The sequence below is a fragment of the Cydia pomonella genome, chromosome 6 (assembly GCF_033807575.1).
Source record: "Cydia pomonella isolate Wapato2018A chromosome 6, ilCydPomo1, whole genome shotgun sequence".
NCBI lineage: Eukaryota > Metazoa > Arthropoda > Insecta > Lepidoptera > Tortricidae > Cydia > Cydia pomonella.
The window spans coordinates 9,962,123-9,981,054 of NC_084708.1; the positions used below are offsets into that span (position 1 = coordinate 9,962,123).

The 18,932-nt window shown below is 36.4% G+C and overlaps 3 protein-coding genes across 4 annotated transcripts in view; 1 reads left to right on the forward strand and 2 right to left on the reverse strand.

The window, feature by feature from the left end:
• Positions 1 to 1,569: 1,569 nt before the first annotated feature.
• Positions 1,570 to 4,220, reverse strand: LOC133518917 (ankyrin repeat domain-containing protein 49-like). The gene is made up of 3 exons (XM_061852701.1): positions 3,875 to 4,220; positions 2,481 to 2,786; positions 1,570 to 1,968 (listed from the first exon to the last, which is right to left on the reverse strand). The coding sequence occupies exons 1-3, from the start codon at positions 4,041 to 4,043 to the stop codon at positions 1,712 to 1,714; spliced, it is 732 nt and encodes a 243-aa protein (XP_061708685.1). The 5' UTR covers positions 4,044 to 4,220; the 3' UTR covers positions 1,570 to 1,711.
• A 3,579-nt stretch (positions 4,221 to 7,799) lies between these two features.
• LOC133518911 (probable ATP-dependent RNA helicase Dbp73D) lies at positions 7,800 to 13,183 on the reverse strand. Its single transcript, XM_061852695.1, has 7 exons — positions 13,035 to 13,183; positions 12,596 to 12,926; positions 11,849 to 12,130; positions 11,275 to 11,452; positions 10,048 to 10,702; positions 9,576 to 9,756; positions 7,800 to 8,009 (listed from the first exon to the last, which is right to left on the reverse strand). The coding sequence occupies exons 1-7, from the start codon at positions 13,055 to 13,057 to the stop codon at positions 7,818 to 7,820; spliced, it is 1,842 nt and encodes a 613-aa protein (XP_061708679.1). The 5' UTR covers positions 13,058 to 13,183; the 3' UTR covers positions 7,800 to 7,817.
• Positions 13,181 to 18,932, forward strand: part of LOC133518920 (cullin-associated NEDD8-dissociated protein 1) — a 29,102-nt gene continuing 23,350 nt past the window's right edge. For both annotated transcript variants that reach the window (XM_061852703.1, XM_061852704.1), the window contains exons 1-4: positions 13,181 to 13,782; positions 13,868 to 14,037; positions 14,187 to 14,400; positions 16,369 to 16,503. In XM_061852703.1, coding sequence (XP_061708687.1) covers positions 13,741 to 13,782; positions 13,868 to 14,037; positions 14,187 to 14,400; positions 16,369 to 16,503 — 561 coding nt within the window. In that variant the 5' untranslated portion in view covers positions 13,181 to 13,740. The remainder of the gene's footprint in view (positions 13,783 to 13,867; positions 14,038 to 14,186; positions 14,401 to 16,368; positions 16,504 to 18,932) is intronic.

Below are 18,932 nucleotides of genomic sequence, written 5' to 3' on the forward strand. Positions count from 1 at the left end.
ATTACCGGTTTGTCCAGTAATTAGAGATGCAGATCTAATTGAAATATGGAAAAATTGTGTAAGGTGTAAATGTTTTGGCATAGGTTGTCTATTATTGCCATACATGACCACAGAATCAAGACAAATATTATCGGAATTGCAAAAAATTGATAGGAGAAATCTGATAGCTAGCCTAAAGAATTTGCAAACTGAAACATACCTTGTGCCTGGTGCTATGCATGTTCTAGAAAGTATGGCAAGTCGATCATATGGAAGAAGTCAAAAGACATAAAATGTATTCCATATTTTATTTTCAAAGAAACTGTTTTAAGATTTTTTTAAAGTACCTGTTGAGGTTTTAAATAACTGGAAATGTTTAATCTATGTAGGTGCTTAAATAAAAAAATATATTGGTTTTTTTTAAATATGGGGTATTACATCAATGTTCTACCGCCAGAGTGCAGCAATAGCACATATTGGAAACCATAGAGTAACTGATGCCCCAGCAAAATGTCAAAACAGAGATTTGTGTAACTACCTGACGAAAAGTCTATGAAAAAGACTAATGTGAAATCTATGCGTCAAAACGTTGGAAATAAAGGTAACAAAATAAATTCGCGATTGGGCTATAACCGCGAAAGTTGAAGTTCGTCAATTGCGGGCATTTTTTTTCTTTCATTCGTCTTAGTGAGAGTAAAAGAGAAAGATCCCCGCTATTTGCGAATTCGGTTTTTGCGGTAGGCCCCCTGGTTTTAAAATATGTTAAAAACGCGAAAGTTTTAAATGTTATGCCATAGAGTAAATTATACATACTATGCAAACAGTCTTTTCTTTTTTCAGAAGTTTTAACTATGACATTGATGCATCAAGGCGGTTTGATTAGAGAGCCTATCGCGAAACACGTAAATCGAAATTTCGTTTTCTGCTTCTCTATCGCTCGAATATGCAAGAGTGATAGAGAGGCAGATAACGAAATTTCTATTTTTGTGTTTCGCGGTAGGCCCTCAGTATGTGCTAGTGGCGCTCTCTACGCAGAGTTTTGCTTAATATTCCCTATAGGGCGCGTGCATTAACTGTAGGAGGCAGCACAGGAGCCGTCAGATTTTTGGCGCGAGGCGTAAATATGATATTTCTTGTTCCGATGTAGCCCACAAAATGGCAGAACCTACTATGCACAAGAAAACACGTGACGTGTAAATGTACATGTTTATGGTTCCGATTCAGGCCACAAGATGGCAGACCCTCCAACGCGCACGGTCCCTATTGGAGGTACAGACTACTGCGTTACTTTATAAGTTTATTTTATCCTAAATATAAAATACAACTTACATACGGAGTAGTAATTGGTATGGTTTAACAAATTAAATAGTAAGAACAAATGTGACATTCTTAAGAAGGGACCTTAGTGGTGTTGGTAAACATTAAGATTTGCTCCAGTACAAATGCATTTTAGCAAAGAGCAATAAAGAGATAAATTAACACATACGAAAAAAAAAGAACTAAAAGATTAAAGGGGGTTTGTGTAATTAGCCCTCTAAGCTTCTTATACTTGAGATTGCCATGCTCTTGTCTTATTACTAGGATGTGAACGATAGACCACGCTAACTTGCTGTATTCAAAAGTCATTAAAATACTTGTTAACATCACTAACATAGTTATAGTTAAATAAGTGCTTAGGTACTATGGAAATAAAGGTACTGTAGTAAAATTATGTATTTTTCATTTTTCCCACTCACTCCGGTTCTGATGGTTTTTCCATTCTTAAATATGGATTGCAAGTGAAACCAATTGATTTAATGTAAGAAGCTGCAGGCATTACCATTTCAAACAGTGGAGCATATATTCCATGCCCGCGAGCTAGTTCTTCAGGATTTTCTCCAACATTATTGACCATCTGAGCCACCTGCACACTGTTTTCTTGAAAGAGCAATGTGATAATAGTAGATTTGCTGTGACTTTTTGCTGCTGCTAAATGTAGTGGCGTTTGGTCTGAAATCAGAAAGATATTTTTATAACTGATCTCTAACTAAATTACTGTTAAAAAATATTTATTTTGATACATGCTTTTATTGGTGTCTGTACATGCTTTTCTTAACCTTCCTCAACAAAATTTTAATGAACGGAAAATTTAATTTGGTTGAGTTTTTTTTCATTTCAGACCCTTTTTTTTAATGGAAGAGGAGACAAACAAGAAGACGGATTACCTGATGGTAACCACCATCCAACTGCATTGTAAAATCAGCTTCATGTCGTCAATAATGGCATTGTTATTGAAACTATGGAGTCAAAGTATACCAATTTTCAGCTCTTGACTTAGAGAATTGCAAAAATAGTAAATAAAATAGCACATGTTTGTGCACAGGAATGAATCATTGTTTTCAGTAAGACTTGAGATACACCAGTGATGGTATGGTTCATAGATAGGTTTTAACTCAGTAATGCTGTACTGTCTAATTTTGTTGGGGGTTGTTAAATAATAATTTATGTTATGAATAGTTTACCTCCCTCAGACACTGCAGCTGGATCAGCACCAGCTGCCAATAGTCTTGCAACAACCCAGTAATTATTCCAATTGGCAGCTGAATGCAGAGGTGTCCAGCCAAACTCAGTTTTAGCATCCAACTTAGCTCCCACACTCAACAGATATGTTATGGTAGTCATATGGTTTCCATAAGCAGCTCGGTGGAGAGGTGTGTACAGATTGCTGTCTTTAGCATTGACTAGATCTGGTTGAGCAGCCAATAGTTCTTTGAGAGTTAAAATGTCAGCATTTTCAGCAGCCCATAGAACATGGTCAACAGGATTAGCTGTAAGAAAAATAAAGAAAAAATGTAGATAGATAGATAGATACATTCTTTATTTACCCACAACATACAAAACAAACAAAAAAGAAAAGTGTAAAATAAAAACATGCAAACTTAATTTATCAAAAACCATTTTTTTTTGTTAATTAACATGCCATGTGATGTGGTACAGAAAAGGCACTGACTCAGCATGATGATGCAGCAAGCCACATCACTGGTATGCTGCCAGTACCTTACACTAAAATGTGCAATGCTTTTTAAACACCCAAGTTGGTACAAGAAATAAAGAAAGATGTGCGACTGTGCAATTTGTGTGTGTGCCTTTATAAGTATTATGTGAGTGAGTGTATATATGTGCGTGTGTGCGTATTTTTTCTATCTTATGGACTTTTGGTAAATTGTAATGAAGATAAAAAGGTAAAAACGCAGTTGGCAAAGTATTTAGTTACAGGAGGATGAAGGAAAAAGGAGTTTAAGGCTTATAGTGTTCAACATTGTTGTTTCTGTTGATTAAGTTGAAGTCGATATTTTACTTTAAAATATGTACATATTGACACATCACACCTGTAGGTTTGCTTCTGGAGAATGGCTTGTGCAAGCTTGTCCATTTTTTAATTTTCAGAAAAAAAATTATGTTATTGACCTTGTATTTGGACTTTAGACAGTGTTGTGTTCCTGCTGGCGAGTAAGGTTGCCAGCGCTCAACAAGGGTGCGGAGTGTCAGGGTCGATAATGTGCATGGAACTCCTCTGGATTTGCGGGTGTACATAGGCTATGGAGACTACTTACCATCAGGCGGGCCGTATGCTTATTGGACATTGACGTAGTATAAAGAAGTTTGTATTTCTTAAGGTAATCAATCAATTTTTTTGTTATATGAATAAATAACGACCATCACAGTCTTGTTCGAACGTGCAGGGTTAGGTTACATTTTTTTTTATTCCATGCAAGTGACGTTTCAGTCCAATCTGTTTAAAACAAAAATAACTTGAATCCCAAGATATGCCCCAAAAAACTTGGTTTTTGTGTAAAATGAATGACCTAACAAAATCAAAATATTGACTAATAAAAGTACCAAAGCTGAAGATTACCTTTAGGATCCTTTACTTCCTCCACGCCCTCGTCTGCATCATCCCAGCCAGACACAAACATACCCGAAGTTGCCGGGTTTTTCTTGCATCTTTCTATTTCATCGTGAATATCATGAAATGACCTGATAGGCTCTTCATTAAACACATCTGATTCTTCAGAGTCTGACATAGCTGAGATAAAAGTATTCCTAATCCGCGGTTTACATCTACAATTAAAATTAAATATTTTTTTATTTATTAAAAACAGTAATTACGTCTGGCGTCTTTACATAGCCGTAATGTCACTGTCAGGTCAACACACTGATATTCAAAATTCGTGGTTGCCATCAAAGAGCATATAATCACTACGTTTGAATGAATGACAAATTGACAACAGCCTTTAGGTTTTTTCTAATCATAGACAATTGGTGATACAACAAGGAAAAAATCTGTCAACAATATTTGGCTAGCCAGACTCTTCTAGCTACTGAAATATTACACACATTTTTGGCGGGAAATTCAAAAAATCTTGGACTGGTCACACTTTGTGTAGTAGGAATTATAGTTTTGATACTAGAAAATATTTTTGATTTTCTGTGCACACGTCAGGTACCCAAGGAAATGAGTTAAATATACGTTGACCAGCACTATGTAAAGTACAAAGACATATATGTATAGATATCTTTCGACAAGATATTATTATATATTTTATATTTTTATATCAAATTACTACTGACCAGTCACTCCACAGATTTCTTCTAAATATTGGTTTTCAGTAACTCGTTACGTTCCAATGTTTTGATTTTATTGATATTTTCCAGAACTTCTAGTTTAACCGTTTCTTTACACACTTGTCCCGTTCATGAGATTCAGGTATAAAGAAATTCACGTACTTAATCAAATTTATAGGCACATGTTAGAACTAGAACTTACAAGTATCAAAATATTAATAGAGCACCAACCTACTAAATTGTTTACGACTTGTAAACATTGCATTTTTCGTTATACAACGCTTCACGTCGACTTTGCACATTGTCGTAATTATTTACGAGGTTAAATAATAGTTTGCGGACCTCACTCGGTATAGTCATTATTAATATTATTTAAAATAAACTGAAATAAATCCCTTATAAACCGCGAACAATTTAAATGAATGACATAAATTGACAACAGACTTTTAGCTTTTTTAAAAATCATAGACAATTGGTGATACAACAAGGAAATATCTGTCAACAATATTTGGTTAGCCAGACTCTAGTGGTACAGACACCTATTGCTATATCTTTTTCTCTCTCTTGTCGGTCACGGACTTTTAAGGTTAACCGGATAGGGTACATTGGCCAAAAAGTGTGTCCACATGAGAAGTCAAGGTGGGCCGTTACATCTCTTTCTAATTAGGGTGACCATGAGTTATATGTATCTGGGCATAGATTTATAACTAGCCTAGATGCCTAGTCTGTACATCCCTAGTGAAGCCATTTCGAGTACGACATTATGTCGCCCTCGTGTCATCGTATCCGAACGGCCCTCGCAGTACTCAAGGTGGAGTTGGTTTGTGTACACCTCCCGTTTATAAATTAAAAAATACAAGAAAGATGGTTGTTTGTGCGGTGAATTGGTGTCACAACACATCAGTGAATAAAAACAAACCGCCTGATATAACATTTCACGCGTAAGTATCCAGTTTAATGTGATAATTTTACGTAATTGTAAATACAAAAATCCAAATTTTCGTCAGCCGCCATTACTTATAAATGTTGCCAGGTGATATGAATCTTTTTTCCTCCAAATGAGGCATGACGATTACATTGATAAAATTAATATGCTTACTTTAAGTTCCTTGTATGACTATAGAAAATATTCTTTTTTAGTTTTTCATTCTTTTATTTCAAATTATATTTTGTCTTTTGTAAAATTACAGTTTAAATTCATATTTTTATTTTGTGTGATATTCGTTTTAGATTTCCGACTGATCCGCTTCTGTCTGCGAGATGGACGGAAAAAATTAGATTAAATAGGAACGACGCAATATCGAAACCGACTAAACATAGTCGAATATGCTCTCGCCATTTTGATGAGCAAGTAAAGTAAATTTTATTTGTGGAACACAGGTGTTACAGTTAAGGTCTGTAAAAACGAAACGCAACTGTCACTGTCGCACTTATATGGAAGACTGATAGAGAGACACAAAGCGTTTCGTTGTTCGAAGCAATAGCGATTGCCACCTTGGCTAGGCCTGCAGGTACAATTACTAGTACTGATGATAAATAGTTATTTGTTTTTACAAGTGGAAAAGTTGTTGTTTAACCGCTCGTGCTAATATTGCTTCTGGAGCTAAATAAAGATCCAAAATGTCGAAAAATGGAATCTTGAGCGTTGCGAGGGTTTCAAGTTACGAGAGTTAAACAAATTTTGCCCCAAGTGAAACACAAAACTTTTCACCACACCAACCCGAAGAAAATATTAGTCAAATAAAATCAAATCCAAATGATCGTCATTAAATATTTATCATTTAAAATCATTATTCCAAAGTCAATTTTACCAGCTATTATCTGTGCACATTTGTAAAATAAAAAAATAAACGTTTTTTTATTTAAACATTATTTCACAAAGTACAGAAATGCAAAGTCCTTAAAAGAAACCTTGAAAGCTTTTGCTACAAATTTAATATCTACATACACACTCCCAAATGATTGATACCCAAGTATAAGGATGTGGTTAAAATCCATCTACTTTAAGGGGAATAAATGAACTCTGGCAACCCATTTTTGTATATATGTGTGTGTCGCTGAGCGTAAGACACGAGCGTCGCACGCACACATCGATCGAGTTTCGGCTTCACTTTTGGCAGATTAGCCTTATGAGTTTATGAGATGAGCCCTAACTGTCTATGTGTGATAGGTCAGTGGGCTTAAGTATATAACTTGTTAAGGTTTTGTGTCAATTGTTTGAAATATAACGATGTTGTCGGAAAAAACCACGCTGGCTAGGAGCATTAATCGAAAACGCTGCCTAATCCGTTTGAGCTATAACAACACAATGTATGGTGGGGTTGTTTCTCATTCATAGGTCTACAAAAAAGTCCACGATGTTAAATGTCTATCTTTTAAGGATAACTTACTATACATATACGTAACTTCTAGAAAAAGATCACGTATTACGTGGCATTTGCAAAGCTATTTACATGGATACATTTTTAACAATTATCAAAATAAATACCTTATTTATATTAAGCATTTCATACAGCTTACCATGGTCCCTTACACCATACAATTTAAATGAATATTTCAGGAGTAATCGTAAATCAAAGTTTCATTTCGACCCATATAATTGTACGGAATGTTAAAGACGCTATCCGCAGTTAGTTCAAATTTTTACCACCTTATGCGCTGGGATCGCTTTACTTACCCCCACCATGCACTTCGCACGGTCCCAATTCTGTAGTAATAATAACTCAATGGTTTGGCGTAATAAATATTGATGAGATTAGAGTAATAGTGAACCTTTTACTCATGGAAGTTATGGTAGGTATTGAAGCTTCTTCTAAATTGTTGTGGGAAACCAATGCATTCATTTTTTTTATATTATGTCGGTGGCAAGCAAGCATACGGCCTACCTGATGGTAAGCAGTCCCCGTTACCTATGTACGCCTGCAACTCCAGAGGAGTTACATACGCGTTGAGTTATAGACCCTAACACTCCGCACCATCGTTGAGCTCTGGCAACCTTACTCACCGGCAGGAACACAACACTACGAGTAGGGTCTAGGGTTACTTGGCTGCAGTTTTCTGTAAGGTGGAGTGGAGGTACTTCTCCAATTGGGCTCTGCTCTAAATCTGGAATGACATCTGCTGTGCCCTGCCACACAAAGCGAGATGACATTCACAGTGACTATACCTCTAGTATCGCTACTTTTTGCGTCCAAATTAAAAATAAAATAACAGTATTTAAAATTAAGAAATCTTTATTCATGTTTCCTTTTCTTACAACCTTTCTTTATTGCCACAGATTTTTTAACCTTATTTGTTATTTCTGTATTGATTACGCTCTTGGTTTCTTCAATAGCATATTGGTAATCAGAAGATAAGCGATCGAAAACATTAGGTTCAATTTGTATTTGCTTTAGTTCCGATTTTCCTCCAGACTGTAGTAGTTCCTGCAACAAGTGTTTCGTTATTAAGGTGCTGTGGATTCAGCCTTGCCAGCAGTTTTTCATAAGTCATAGCGCTTTTTAGATCATAATACCTACAGTTGCCAAAAATATGAATAGCAATCTTGAGCCTTTTTTCTAGTAATTTCATTGATTGGAAACCTAATTAAGGGGGTCCCTAACGCCAATGACCCTCGATCTGAATCCCTTAGTTTTCTAATGTTTTTTGTAGCTTATCGTATTAATAGCAACGGCTGTTAGCAATATAGTTCACCATATCATAGAGAAATAAGAATGTACCTATATGTATGGAGTGAGCACTCTATTAGGTACTTCTTATTTCTCTATGACCATATTTACTTCAAAGTTCACTGTCTTTGAGATATTTTTGCATCAAAGTTGAACAATTTCAGGCCAAAAACCTGGTTTACTGGCCATAACTTTTGTGCTAATTAGTTTAAAATTAAAATCTCTGACCAGTTTTTAGAGACGCCAAAGACAGACGTCAATAGTGGTATTTAGACAATGATTAAAAAATATAGAACCGATAGTCGTATGTCTTATAATTCTATTTATAGTGCAAATGTAGGAGTAACGACTCGAAACAAGTCAAAAATCGATGAAAACCACGGGGAGGCCTTAAGCAATATTCGCTCAATAGAAAAAAAAAACAACATTTAACAAGTATATTTTTTTCTCCTTTTTGTTAGTAAGTAATTACTAAAAAATAACAATTTCATAGAGTCAGGCAAGCAGTGCAAGTGTTGTTTTAAACGTCATAAATTCATAGAAGCTTGACGTTTATGTGTTAGTATGTAGGTATGTATTATATTGTTTGCGTCTTCATTTTGTTGAATTATATTTATATCGGCACTACCTACCCGTTCAATGTTGTAAGTTCATAGTTTCCTGGTACCCAAAGGTTGTCTGGAAGAGATCTCTTCTTAGCGATAAGACCGCCTGTTGTTACCTAACTTTTACGCGTTTTTTCATTTCCTGTCTATTTTTAAATGTATGGTGCACAATAAAGAATATTTACTTACTTACACTTCCACACCCTGTGCTATCAAACACGGTGCATGCAGAATTTCCCAAGCCTGACTAACAATGATATCCGCGATTGCGGGCAGACTCGGCTGTCCGTTCCGTGCTTGGCGAGTTGCGACTTGAACTCACGGTGCTTTAAGTAATTGAAGGCCTACCGCCAATATCAAAGAACCGAAAATCTTAAATTTTTCGATGTCGGTAGTAGGTTCACGATGTCTTATAGGATGTGATATTATGAAATGGATTATCTTTGGGAAAGTAATGCTCAGCTATACTTCTCATAATATGCTATGTCTATGCAATATCGTATTTCTTTGTATGTGTTATACATAAGAAACGTAAGGTAGTGCGAAATATTGTAGCCCCAATTGTTGCTGCTGCCCAACAGCTGCAGAAAATAAGGAGATGGCGCTGTGCGTTTGATAACAGAGTTGCCTTGTGACATAGCTGATATACTTCAGCTGTATTTATTGAGGTAAATTAAATAGCTAGTAGTAAACATAAAATAGTTAATATTGTGATTACCTTAAACAAATTCATTTGATTGTGTTGTAGGATAGTAACAGCATGGCCTATCCGTCCTGCTCTTCCCGTGCGGCCTACTCTGTGTATGTACGTTTTGATGTTTCGCGGGGGATCGTACGACACGACGTAGTCACAGGAGGGAATGTCTATACCTCTGGCTAAGGCGTCAGTGCTGACCAAACTGAAAAGAAAATTCAATTGTTAATATCTCATATCAATTATAATAAAATAACTATGAATAAATAGATATTTAAAAATGACTCTTCTACGTAGGTATACATTTGCGTTTTTTGTTGAAAGTAGTTAGTTGTACATGGCGTCACTTTCGCGTAATCTAGGTCTGAAATTAACTTGACGTGGGGTGCCAAAAGATATATAATCTTATTATTATTATAGAGAGCAAGGCATATTATTGGTACATTAAAAAAATTAGCAACTACAATAATTATTTAAGAAAGGTATAAGTACATACATATTTATCTCTGATTGAGTAAACTTCTTTAGAACCGAATCTCTGTTTGATCTATCCAATGCTGCAGACAGTTCAGCAACCTTTAGTTTGCCTTTTCCCCAAACATCTAAAAGCACAGAGAGCCTATGTGCAGATTGAGCTGCATTAGTAAAGCATATGACTTTATCCCACTTCTGTTCAACTAAGAAATGATAAAGTATAAGTGGTTTCTCTTCCGCACTGCAGGTCACATATTGTTCCGTGAGCTCATCTGGTGTGGTATATTTTCTGATACTGTCTTCATCCTCAAAATCAGTTATTGGCGCAGCCGAGAACAGTTTCGGTTGGAATAACCCCCATCTTTCTAATTTTTCTGGATCCTGTGAAAGTGTTGCTGAGAAAAGTAGTTTGTGAGGGGGAGGATTCTGCTCATTCAGGCTGTTCCAGTTTAAATTGGGCACTTTTCCTGTCATCAGCTCATTCTCCAGTTTTATATGCTTATCTAAATGGTACAACCAGTCATTTTGGATATGGTCCATGATTCTGTCAGCTTCGTCTATTACAAGGAATTTGAGATGCTTTAATGAGAAACCCTCTGTGTTTTGGATGTGCTCCACTAATCTTCCTGCTGTACAGACTATGATATCGGCTTCACTGATCCAACCTGCAGACTCGGCTAAAAAAGTTCATTTTGTTAAAATAAATCTTCTCTCAAGATTTTATGTCTAATAGTACTTTTCTGTGCATACCGATCACAGTTACTCATTAAAATTATGAGAATATTGACTGATACATTAGTCAAAAACAATCGGAAGATCAAAACCTAAAAACCAAATTTGATTACCACTAATGCTGTCCTTGCCCTGTTTATCGTAAGTGCAGTACTTACATGAAAAACATCGTTTAAATAAAGAACTTCTTCAAAGAGAACAAGATAAACAATGACATGACTTTTCAAGTGTGATTATTGCATTTTTTCCCTAAATGGCTATTACTCCTCGCCAATTTTAGCAAGGTGGATTCTGCGAATGTCGTGGTGTAGACTTTGACTTGTTAGAGGAGAATGTTCGTTTAAACTGCATTTGTGGTTGGCATGGCAGAATGACAGATGGAAAACTAGCATGATCATCTTTATGTCCAAGTTATTTACTCCTAACAATTTATGTAAGATAAATAAATATTGTATGGCAAACAAGCAATACAATTTGTAATTAAATAAAAACTTGTAATTTTTATAAATGTACATACTATATTTTACAATTTGTTGCTGTTCCTTGCGCAATGGAGTTGATGCACTCAACAGTATAACTTTAAGCCCTGTATTAGTGCAATACTTTTTAAAAACCTTTGACACCTGTACTGCCAATTCTTGGACTGGTAAAACGATCAGTGCTCTTACATGATGACCAACACTGTTCATTAAAACCTGAAAATATAAGTATAAGAGCTAATTGTTTGGTAGCATTGTTTGGCTAATCTATATGTAGCTTGCTTTTTAAAGCACATTATTCTGATACACTTAACCTTTCGTATGCTTAGGAGCAGATCTGCTTCATATATATTCAACCAAATTCAACTTAAACAGATGTCATGGTTGCTAAATAAATGGCAAATTTTCTAAGAAAGGTTAACTATGCACATAATGCAGTTTTATGGAAAGTTTTCCATAACACTGCAGATATATTATATAATTATATATATACTAAATTAATGATTTTCTTTAAATACTAATTAAATTAGACATAATTGATTATAGCTTAAATCTTTTTTTAAAAGGCCTTAGCTAGACCATTCAATAAGAGTACAGGTTTTTTTTATTTACCTGAATTATAGGTAAAACAAAGGCTAGTGTTTTACCACTCCCCGTTGGAGCTGAGACACAAACATCATGCGGCCAGAATGGATGAGGCAATCTATTTTCCTTAATAATAAAAGGAATGACTTGCTCCTGAACAGGAAAGAAATGTGTGACCCTCTCACTCTTGAGAGTAGTTTTTAAAGTATCATTCAACCAATCCTGTTCATCCACAACACATGTCAACTTCTGTAAGTTTGTGGATAAACTGTATGGATGAGACAACCAGTATGGTAGTACTCTTTTCACCTGAGAAACAAAAGGCAAAATATTAATGTCATGAGTATTGTACTGCTTGATTAACTCTTCAAGTGGCATATGTCGTTTTTGAGTCATTCGAATTTAGATTTTATTTCAATTAATCGAATTTGAAATTTAAATGACATAATCGGTCAGGAGTCAACGGTCTACCACTTCAAGGGTTATACAAGTCAAGTTGAGCCTTAGAACATTAACTGCCAAGAACCCGCCAAGCGCGTTCATTTTGTATTAGAAATAGGGCAATTGGCACTAAAAGTATTAATAAAAATAAATGGATAGTGTATTTAGCAGCAGCAGTTGCTAAAAGGGAGAGGTATGCAATATGAACTCAGTGTAACCTTATTGTTAAAAAAATAAGAAAGTGTGCAGGTAATTTTGAAAACTGTACAATTTTTTTTGATGTAAATTGTCTGATATAAATGCATTAGCTTTTTATTTTTTTCATATTCTTACCTTGGCCTTTTTCTCAAAACTGTCTGTGCCCAAGACTTTAAACTCAAAATTAGGTTTGTTTTCCACATTTTTCTGTGATTGGATAGTGTTATCAAGTTTTTTGTCAACTGTCTTGTCTTTGTCATCTGCTGCTTCTATACTGATTGCAGGTTTCGAATCAAAAGAGTGATCGCTTTTTATAGATGATGCTGTATCCTGTTTCAACGTGATAACATCTTGTTGCTTAAAGGTACTGTGTGTTTTTCTCCTCTCTTCAATTTTTTGTTTTAACTTTTGTAACTGTTTTGTTTCATGAGTAACTAAATCTATATCTTCACCAGGATCACCGTACCTTGCAAGGAAAAGTACATTTAATTTATTAGTATTCAAAAGAAGTGTAAGGAAGAAGGAAAACGTTTGACGATGTGTATTTCTCATGAAGTACTTTAATAAAATTTACCTGTTTATAGTAAACAAATCCATGCTTAATCAGAAAGTTATCAAGATCCCACTTCAGACACAAGCGTATAATGTTGTTTATTAAATTATTCCTAAATTATAAACATTTGAAACTCTTTGAAACTTGCTTTACATTAGGTTATGTGTGAAATTATCCATATGTACACGTTGAAGTGACAGCTGTCAGATACACAACACAAATTTTAAGGGATCTTAAAACTGTATATTTTATTGTGCAATTATTATTCTCCAGGGAAGGTCCAGTTCAGCGCACACCTTCCATATAACCCCAGAAAACCCGTCACATTTCGTTCCATAATTGCATTTTGTCAGTCGATTGATCAAAAATATCACAATGTTATCAGCTTGTATTGTGCAAGAAAATGCTTGGTGTAAAGGTGCACGCGAGCAAATCGTTTGCGCGTTTTATATAATTCCTTAACTTAAACAGCTCCTTACCACAGACAAGGTAACTTTTTTCCACACAAAAGTCATTGTCATTTGCATTTTTATTCTGTTCATTTTCATTGGTCATTGGAGCATCACCAGGCGGAATCTTTTTTATTTTCGGTGGATTGCGACTGCTTTGAGTAAATGTTCAAATGTTCCTTCCTCGCGTGTGTTGTGTGAAAATTATAATTTTTTGTTAGTAGTCTGTTTGCTGGACTTGTTAAATTTTCTGTTGGAAGAGCCGCAAACTTGTCAAAATGGCTATTGTATCTTATCAAATTGCGAGTCTTCTCGAGAAGGTAAGCCGGTGTTGCTTAAAATACACATAATATGTTCTATAATATTTCCTGAAGACAGTCAATTAATGTATATTTCAACCTTTAGATGACGTCTAACGACAAAGATTTTCGGTTTATGGCTACGAATGATTTGATGACCGAATTGCAAAAGGACAGTATCAAGCTGGATGATGATTCGGAGAGGAAAGTTGTAAAAATGCTACTACGTCTGCTTGAAGACAAAAACGGCGAAGTTCAGAACTTGGCTGTCAAATGGTGAGTTAAATCAATAACCTATAAAACCTATATTGTTGTTTATGTTTGTTTTTTTCTAATGCTATTAGAAATTTACTTTATATTATTAATAGTGCATATTGGTTATTTTGAGTTAGTTAACATTGTACTTTATATCTGAAAACTTTCAGTCTCGGTCCGCTTGTGAATAAAGTAAAAGAGTATCATGTGGAAGGCATAGTCGAGACACTGTGTGCCAATATGTTATCGGATACTGAACAGCTGCGAGACATCAGCAGCATTGGTCTCAAGACTGTGATATCGGAACTGCCTCTAGGCTCCAACACACTGGCTGCTAATGTGTGCAAGAAAATAACTGGCAGGTTGAGCAGTGCTATTGAGAAGGTATTTTTGTTACTTTTTAAATTTATTTTAACAAGTTAAAACTCACTTCAACATGGGTTGCAGCTACAGCTTTACACATAGTATGGTTGGTTATCTTCGCAGCTTACTGTACATAGAGTTATCAGTAATTTATTGCTTTCATCGGTACAATAAGGTCTTACATTAGAATAATAAGCAGCAATGAATCCTGTAAGGGTACTGCAAATTATGACTTGAATAGCTTATTTTTGAGTAACTTACTAAATAATCTAACTAATTTACTAATAGTATGTAACAAGCTTAATCTCAATATAAATATGGAATTTAACTTAAAAAAAATTTTTGCTTATTATAAAAACTATTTTCTATTAAATATTTTGTAAGTTTTTCGTTAAGGGGCTCCCTAACGCCAATGACCTTCAATCTGTATCCCTTAGTTTTCAAATATTTTTTGTAGCTTATCATATTAACAGCAACGGCTTTAAGCAATATAGTATTCGATATTTACTTCAAAGTTCACTGTCTTTGAGATATTTGGCATCAAAGTTGACAATTTTAGGCCATATAACTGGTTTTCTGACCATAACTTTTGCGTTAATTAGGAGGTCTTAAAGATGAACCTAAATATGTAGATTTCGTACATGTAAAATCCTTTACAGCAATCAAGTAATGAAATAAGTGTTTTTTTGAACAATGTTTAAAGAAAGAGTAATGAAATAAGTGTTTTTTGGACAATGTTTAAAAAAAGAATAAAAAAATAAGTGTTCATCTCTTCCGGTAGACCAGAATGGAGATAAAAGATTGAAGAACCCAAAACTTGACAAAAATCAATGAAAACCGCGGGGAGCCCCTTAAATATATTGTCCTTTTTTTCATTTTTTATGTCTATTGGAAGTTTGTAATAAATCTTTATGCACATAGTAAGTCCAAGTTAAGTTCTTATACACACAAAAGTATTTTTTTGTTTAAATTTGCCATTTTTTAAATATGCATATTTTAGTTTTTTAAAACCACTAAATATTATTGAACTATATCTGATGTTTACCATTAATAATCAAAAATAGAAAAAAGATTACTACAATTATGAATAAGAAGTGAAAATGCGCGATAAAAAAGCTTGTAACCGCAAAAAAACTATGATTTTGAAAGACCTCCGTCTACACTAGCGCCCCTAGCGGGGAAATACGCGTTAGCTCTCATTGAATAGTGTTGAATTAAATCTGGCAAAATTTGATATTAACCCAGTTTCCGGGAAGATACAGAGATTTATAACAATAAGTTAAGACAAACTCAACATACTAAACTGGATCACTGGTTATTTATAATTCAACCTTAAAAAAGTTATACACCATATATGCTAATGGCGTTATTTATAAATGCTCTTGAAACCTCAATGAACTATTAATAACTGTAACATTGTTTGTCTTAATCTTTTATATTGACATAAGTATTTTTAAGAAAGAATACATAAATTAACTAATTGAGGCTTGTAAATTTGTTTTAATAAGGAGGTATGTTTGCACCAAGCTTGGCAGTGACAATGCATATATACCACATGGCAGAGCTACACTTGGTGTAACACTTAGCATAACCTCCTCAGGCCTGGCCATTCAGGACAAAAATCCAATATTTTCCAGTGAAATGTTGCAGAAAATAGAGTTGTTTGAACATTTTACGAAACAAAATGTATGCAACTGAAAATGATTTAAATTCCATCAAACTTAGTAAGTATAGTTCGTGTCATCCACAATGACACACAGATTTGTCAAATCTAACCTTTAATAACATGACAATAAGGGTCAAGGCATGTGTCTTCGTGAATGACACAAGCTATACTATAGTTAGGGCCACAAGCCTAAGGTGGATAGTTGGACTCTAAATTATTTCTAAAATACTAAAGTTGTACTTTTGACCTAGATACATGTACAGTCTGTTGTAGTACTTATAAATAATTACTTTTGATGAACAATTGCTATTTTATATTTTCAGCAAGAAGATGTGTCAGTTCAATTGGAAGCTCTTGATATTTTAGCAGATCTCTTGAGCAGATTTGGCGGGTTGTTGATTTCATTCCACCCATTGCTGTTGAATTCTTTGCTCCCCCAACTAGCTTCTCCACGTCAGGTAAACGAAATAAAAACATGTTCATATTTAGTCCATTAGATACATAACATGTATATTCATTCGAATTTTTTTATGTATACAAGGAATCTTTAGTGTGTGTTATCTAACAATAATACTTTCATTCTAACTTAGTTTGAAAGAAATTCAAAAGTTTAAGGTTTTTATTACAGTTCTCGCGACATATTTCAGAGAGATAAGTGTCCATTTATCTGCTCTCGAAAACTGTCGCAGTTTTATATACTATTTAAAACAAAAATTAAATTAAAAAATTACTCAGTATTTTAACTAGATATATTCCCGTTCCGCCGTCGTTTTAACTTCCTAAAGGCTGACTGGAATAAGTACACTAGTTGTTTGGATGAGAACCTGGATGGCCTGCCACCAGTGGCGTCAGAATACGACAATTTCATCAAGATTGTCAGGAACGTATCATGCCGGTTTATACCAAGAGGATGTCGCACCCGTCACATTCCAGGACTCAATCAGATCTCCGTTGAACTCCTCAAGACATACGAATCCCTGTACTGCAACGACCCGTTCTCGGAGGACACTATACTGGCTGGGGAGCACCTGATGCGGGAAATAGTGACAGGCCGAAGGGCAAGATGGTGCGAAAAAATAATCAACACAGAAAAAGAAGAGATAAAGCGTGGTCAAACTTGCGAAAGCTTACAGGTGAACCACCACCACCAACAAACCCAGGCCAATCACGGCTAATCAAGTAGCAACCCAACTCTTGCTCAATGGCAAATCTACTGATCTGATGCCAAAACTGACTCCAATAGTCGCAGAGCAGCAGAACCGCACCGATCTTAGTAAGCCTTTTACTCACCAAGCTCGAGACTGCAATGAAAACCTTAAAAAATGGGAAAGCTGCAGGCGTCGACGACCTGACTGTAGAACAAATAAAACACCTTGGGCCGAAAGCCCAACTCCTCCTGGCTCCAACTGGCTCCTGGACTTATATAACAACTGCCTGTCGACAATCAAGATACCAAAGGCATGGCGCAAGTCCAAAGTCATCGCTCTTCTCAAGCCTGGAAAGGATCCATCGGATGCAAAAAGTTACCGTCCCATTTCCCTGTTGTGCAACACCTATAAGCTGTTCGAACGCTTGCTCCTAAATCGCCTTGCTCCCATTATGGTTTCCGGCCGGGAAAGTCTTGTACCAGCCAAACCCTGAAACTGACACAATACATTGAAGATGGTTTCGAACTCGGTTTGGTGACGGGCGTTGTCTTTGTGGACCTAACGGCTGCCTATGACACGGTGAAAATACAACGACTACTTTCTAAGGTTGGATGTATGACGGAGGACGTGGGTTTCATAAACATTCTTCGCGAGTTGCTCCACAATCGCCGATTCCAAGTTCACCTGCAGTCGGAAAAAAGGCGCTGGCGTCCACAAAAAAACGGTCTCCCTCAGGGAAGTGTGCTGGCCCCGATCCTGTTCAATATATACACTAACGATCAGCCAGTCACGCCCAGAACTCGCCGGTTCGCGTACGCGGATGACCTGGCAATAGCGGTTCAAAGCAACAACTTCGAGGATACTGAGATAGCTCTGTCAACGGCCTTAGACGGTCAATCGAGGTACTACAAAGCCAACTAACTAAAACAGAACCCTACAAAAACACAGTCGTGCGCATTCCACCTGCGAAATCGGGACGCAAATAGACCGCTCAACATAACCTGGGACGGCGTTGACATTGAGCATTGCCCGAACCCGAGGTACCTGGGAATTTCCCTCGATAGAACTCTGTCTTTTAAGAACCACTGCCTAATAACACGCCAAAAGGTCACAACCCGAAATAACCTGCTGAGGAAACTTACCTCAACGCACTGGGGCGCTTCCGCACACACACTCCGCACAACCGGCCTGGCACTCTGCTATTCGGCGGGTGAATACGCATGCCCGGTGTGGCACCGCTCACCCCATGTAGGACAAGTTTCTTCAGCACTCAACGACACCTGCCGCATTATCACCGGCTGTCTGAAACCCACTCCACTCAGTAAGCTCTACCCTTTGGCGGGTATAGCGCCCCCGGAGACCCGAAGGGAGGTGGCCTGCGCTGTCGAAAAACTCAAGCAAGAGCAAGATCCAAGACACCCTCTCCACGGCCACAACATACCACCGCCGCGTCTAAAGAGCCGAAAGAGCTTTATGCGGTGCACTACCGCTATCAGTGTCTCACCACCCGAGAACCGGCTGGCACAATGGCAAAGTACTCCCGCCCCTCCGGATGACTACGTTCGTCCCGCCGAAACGCTCCCAGCTGGGCATAAACAACCATGGCCGATCTGGAAAGCTTTAAATAGACTGCGTTCCCAAGTTGGCCGCAGCAAAGACAATTTGGTAAGGTGGGGTGGCCTACGCGGCTCAGATACTCAATGCACATGTGGCACGGCTCCCCAAACGATGATACACAT

Excerpts from the sequence above, each read along its gene's own strand:
- LOC133518917 (XM_061852701.1), bottom strand. The coding sequence starts at position 4,043 with ATGTCAGACTCTGAAGAATCAGATGTGTTTAATGAAGAGCCTATCAGG. Across the intron at positions 2,787-3,874 it reads GGAAGTAAAGGATCCTAAAG|CTAATCCTGTTGACCATGTT; the intron begins GTAATCTTCAGC and ends TTTTTCTTACAG. Across the intron at positions 1,969-2,480 it reads AGCTGCAGTGTCTGAGGGAG|ACCAAACGCCACTACATTTA; the intron begins GTAAACTATTCA and ends TTCTGATTTCAG.
- LOC133518911 (XM_061852695.1), bottom strand. The coding sequence starts at position 13,057 with ATGGATTTGTTTACTATAAACAG. Across the intron at positions 12,927-13,034 it reads GATTTGTTTACTATAAACAG|GTACGGTGATCCTGGTGAAG; the intron begins GTAAATTTTATT and ends TTTCCTTGCAAG. Across the intron at positions 10,703-11,274 it reads GCAACAAATTGTAAAATATA|CCGAGTCTGCAGGTTGGATC; the intron begins GTATGTACATTT and ends GAACTTTTTTAG.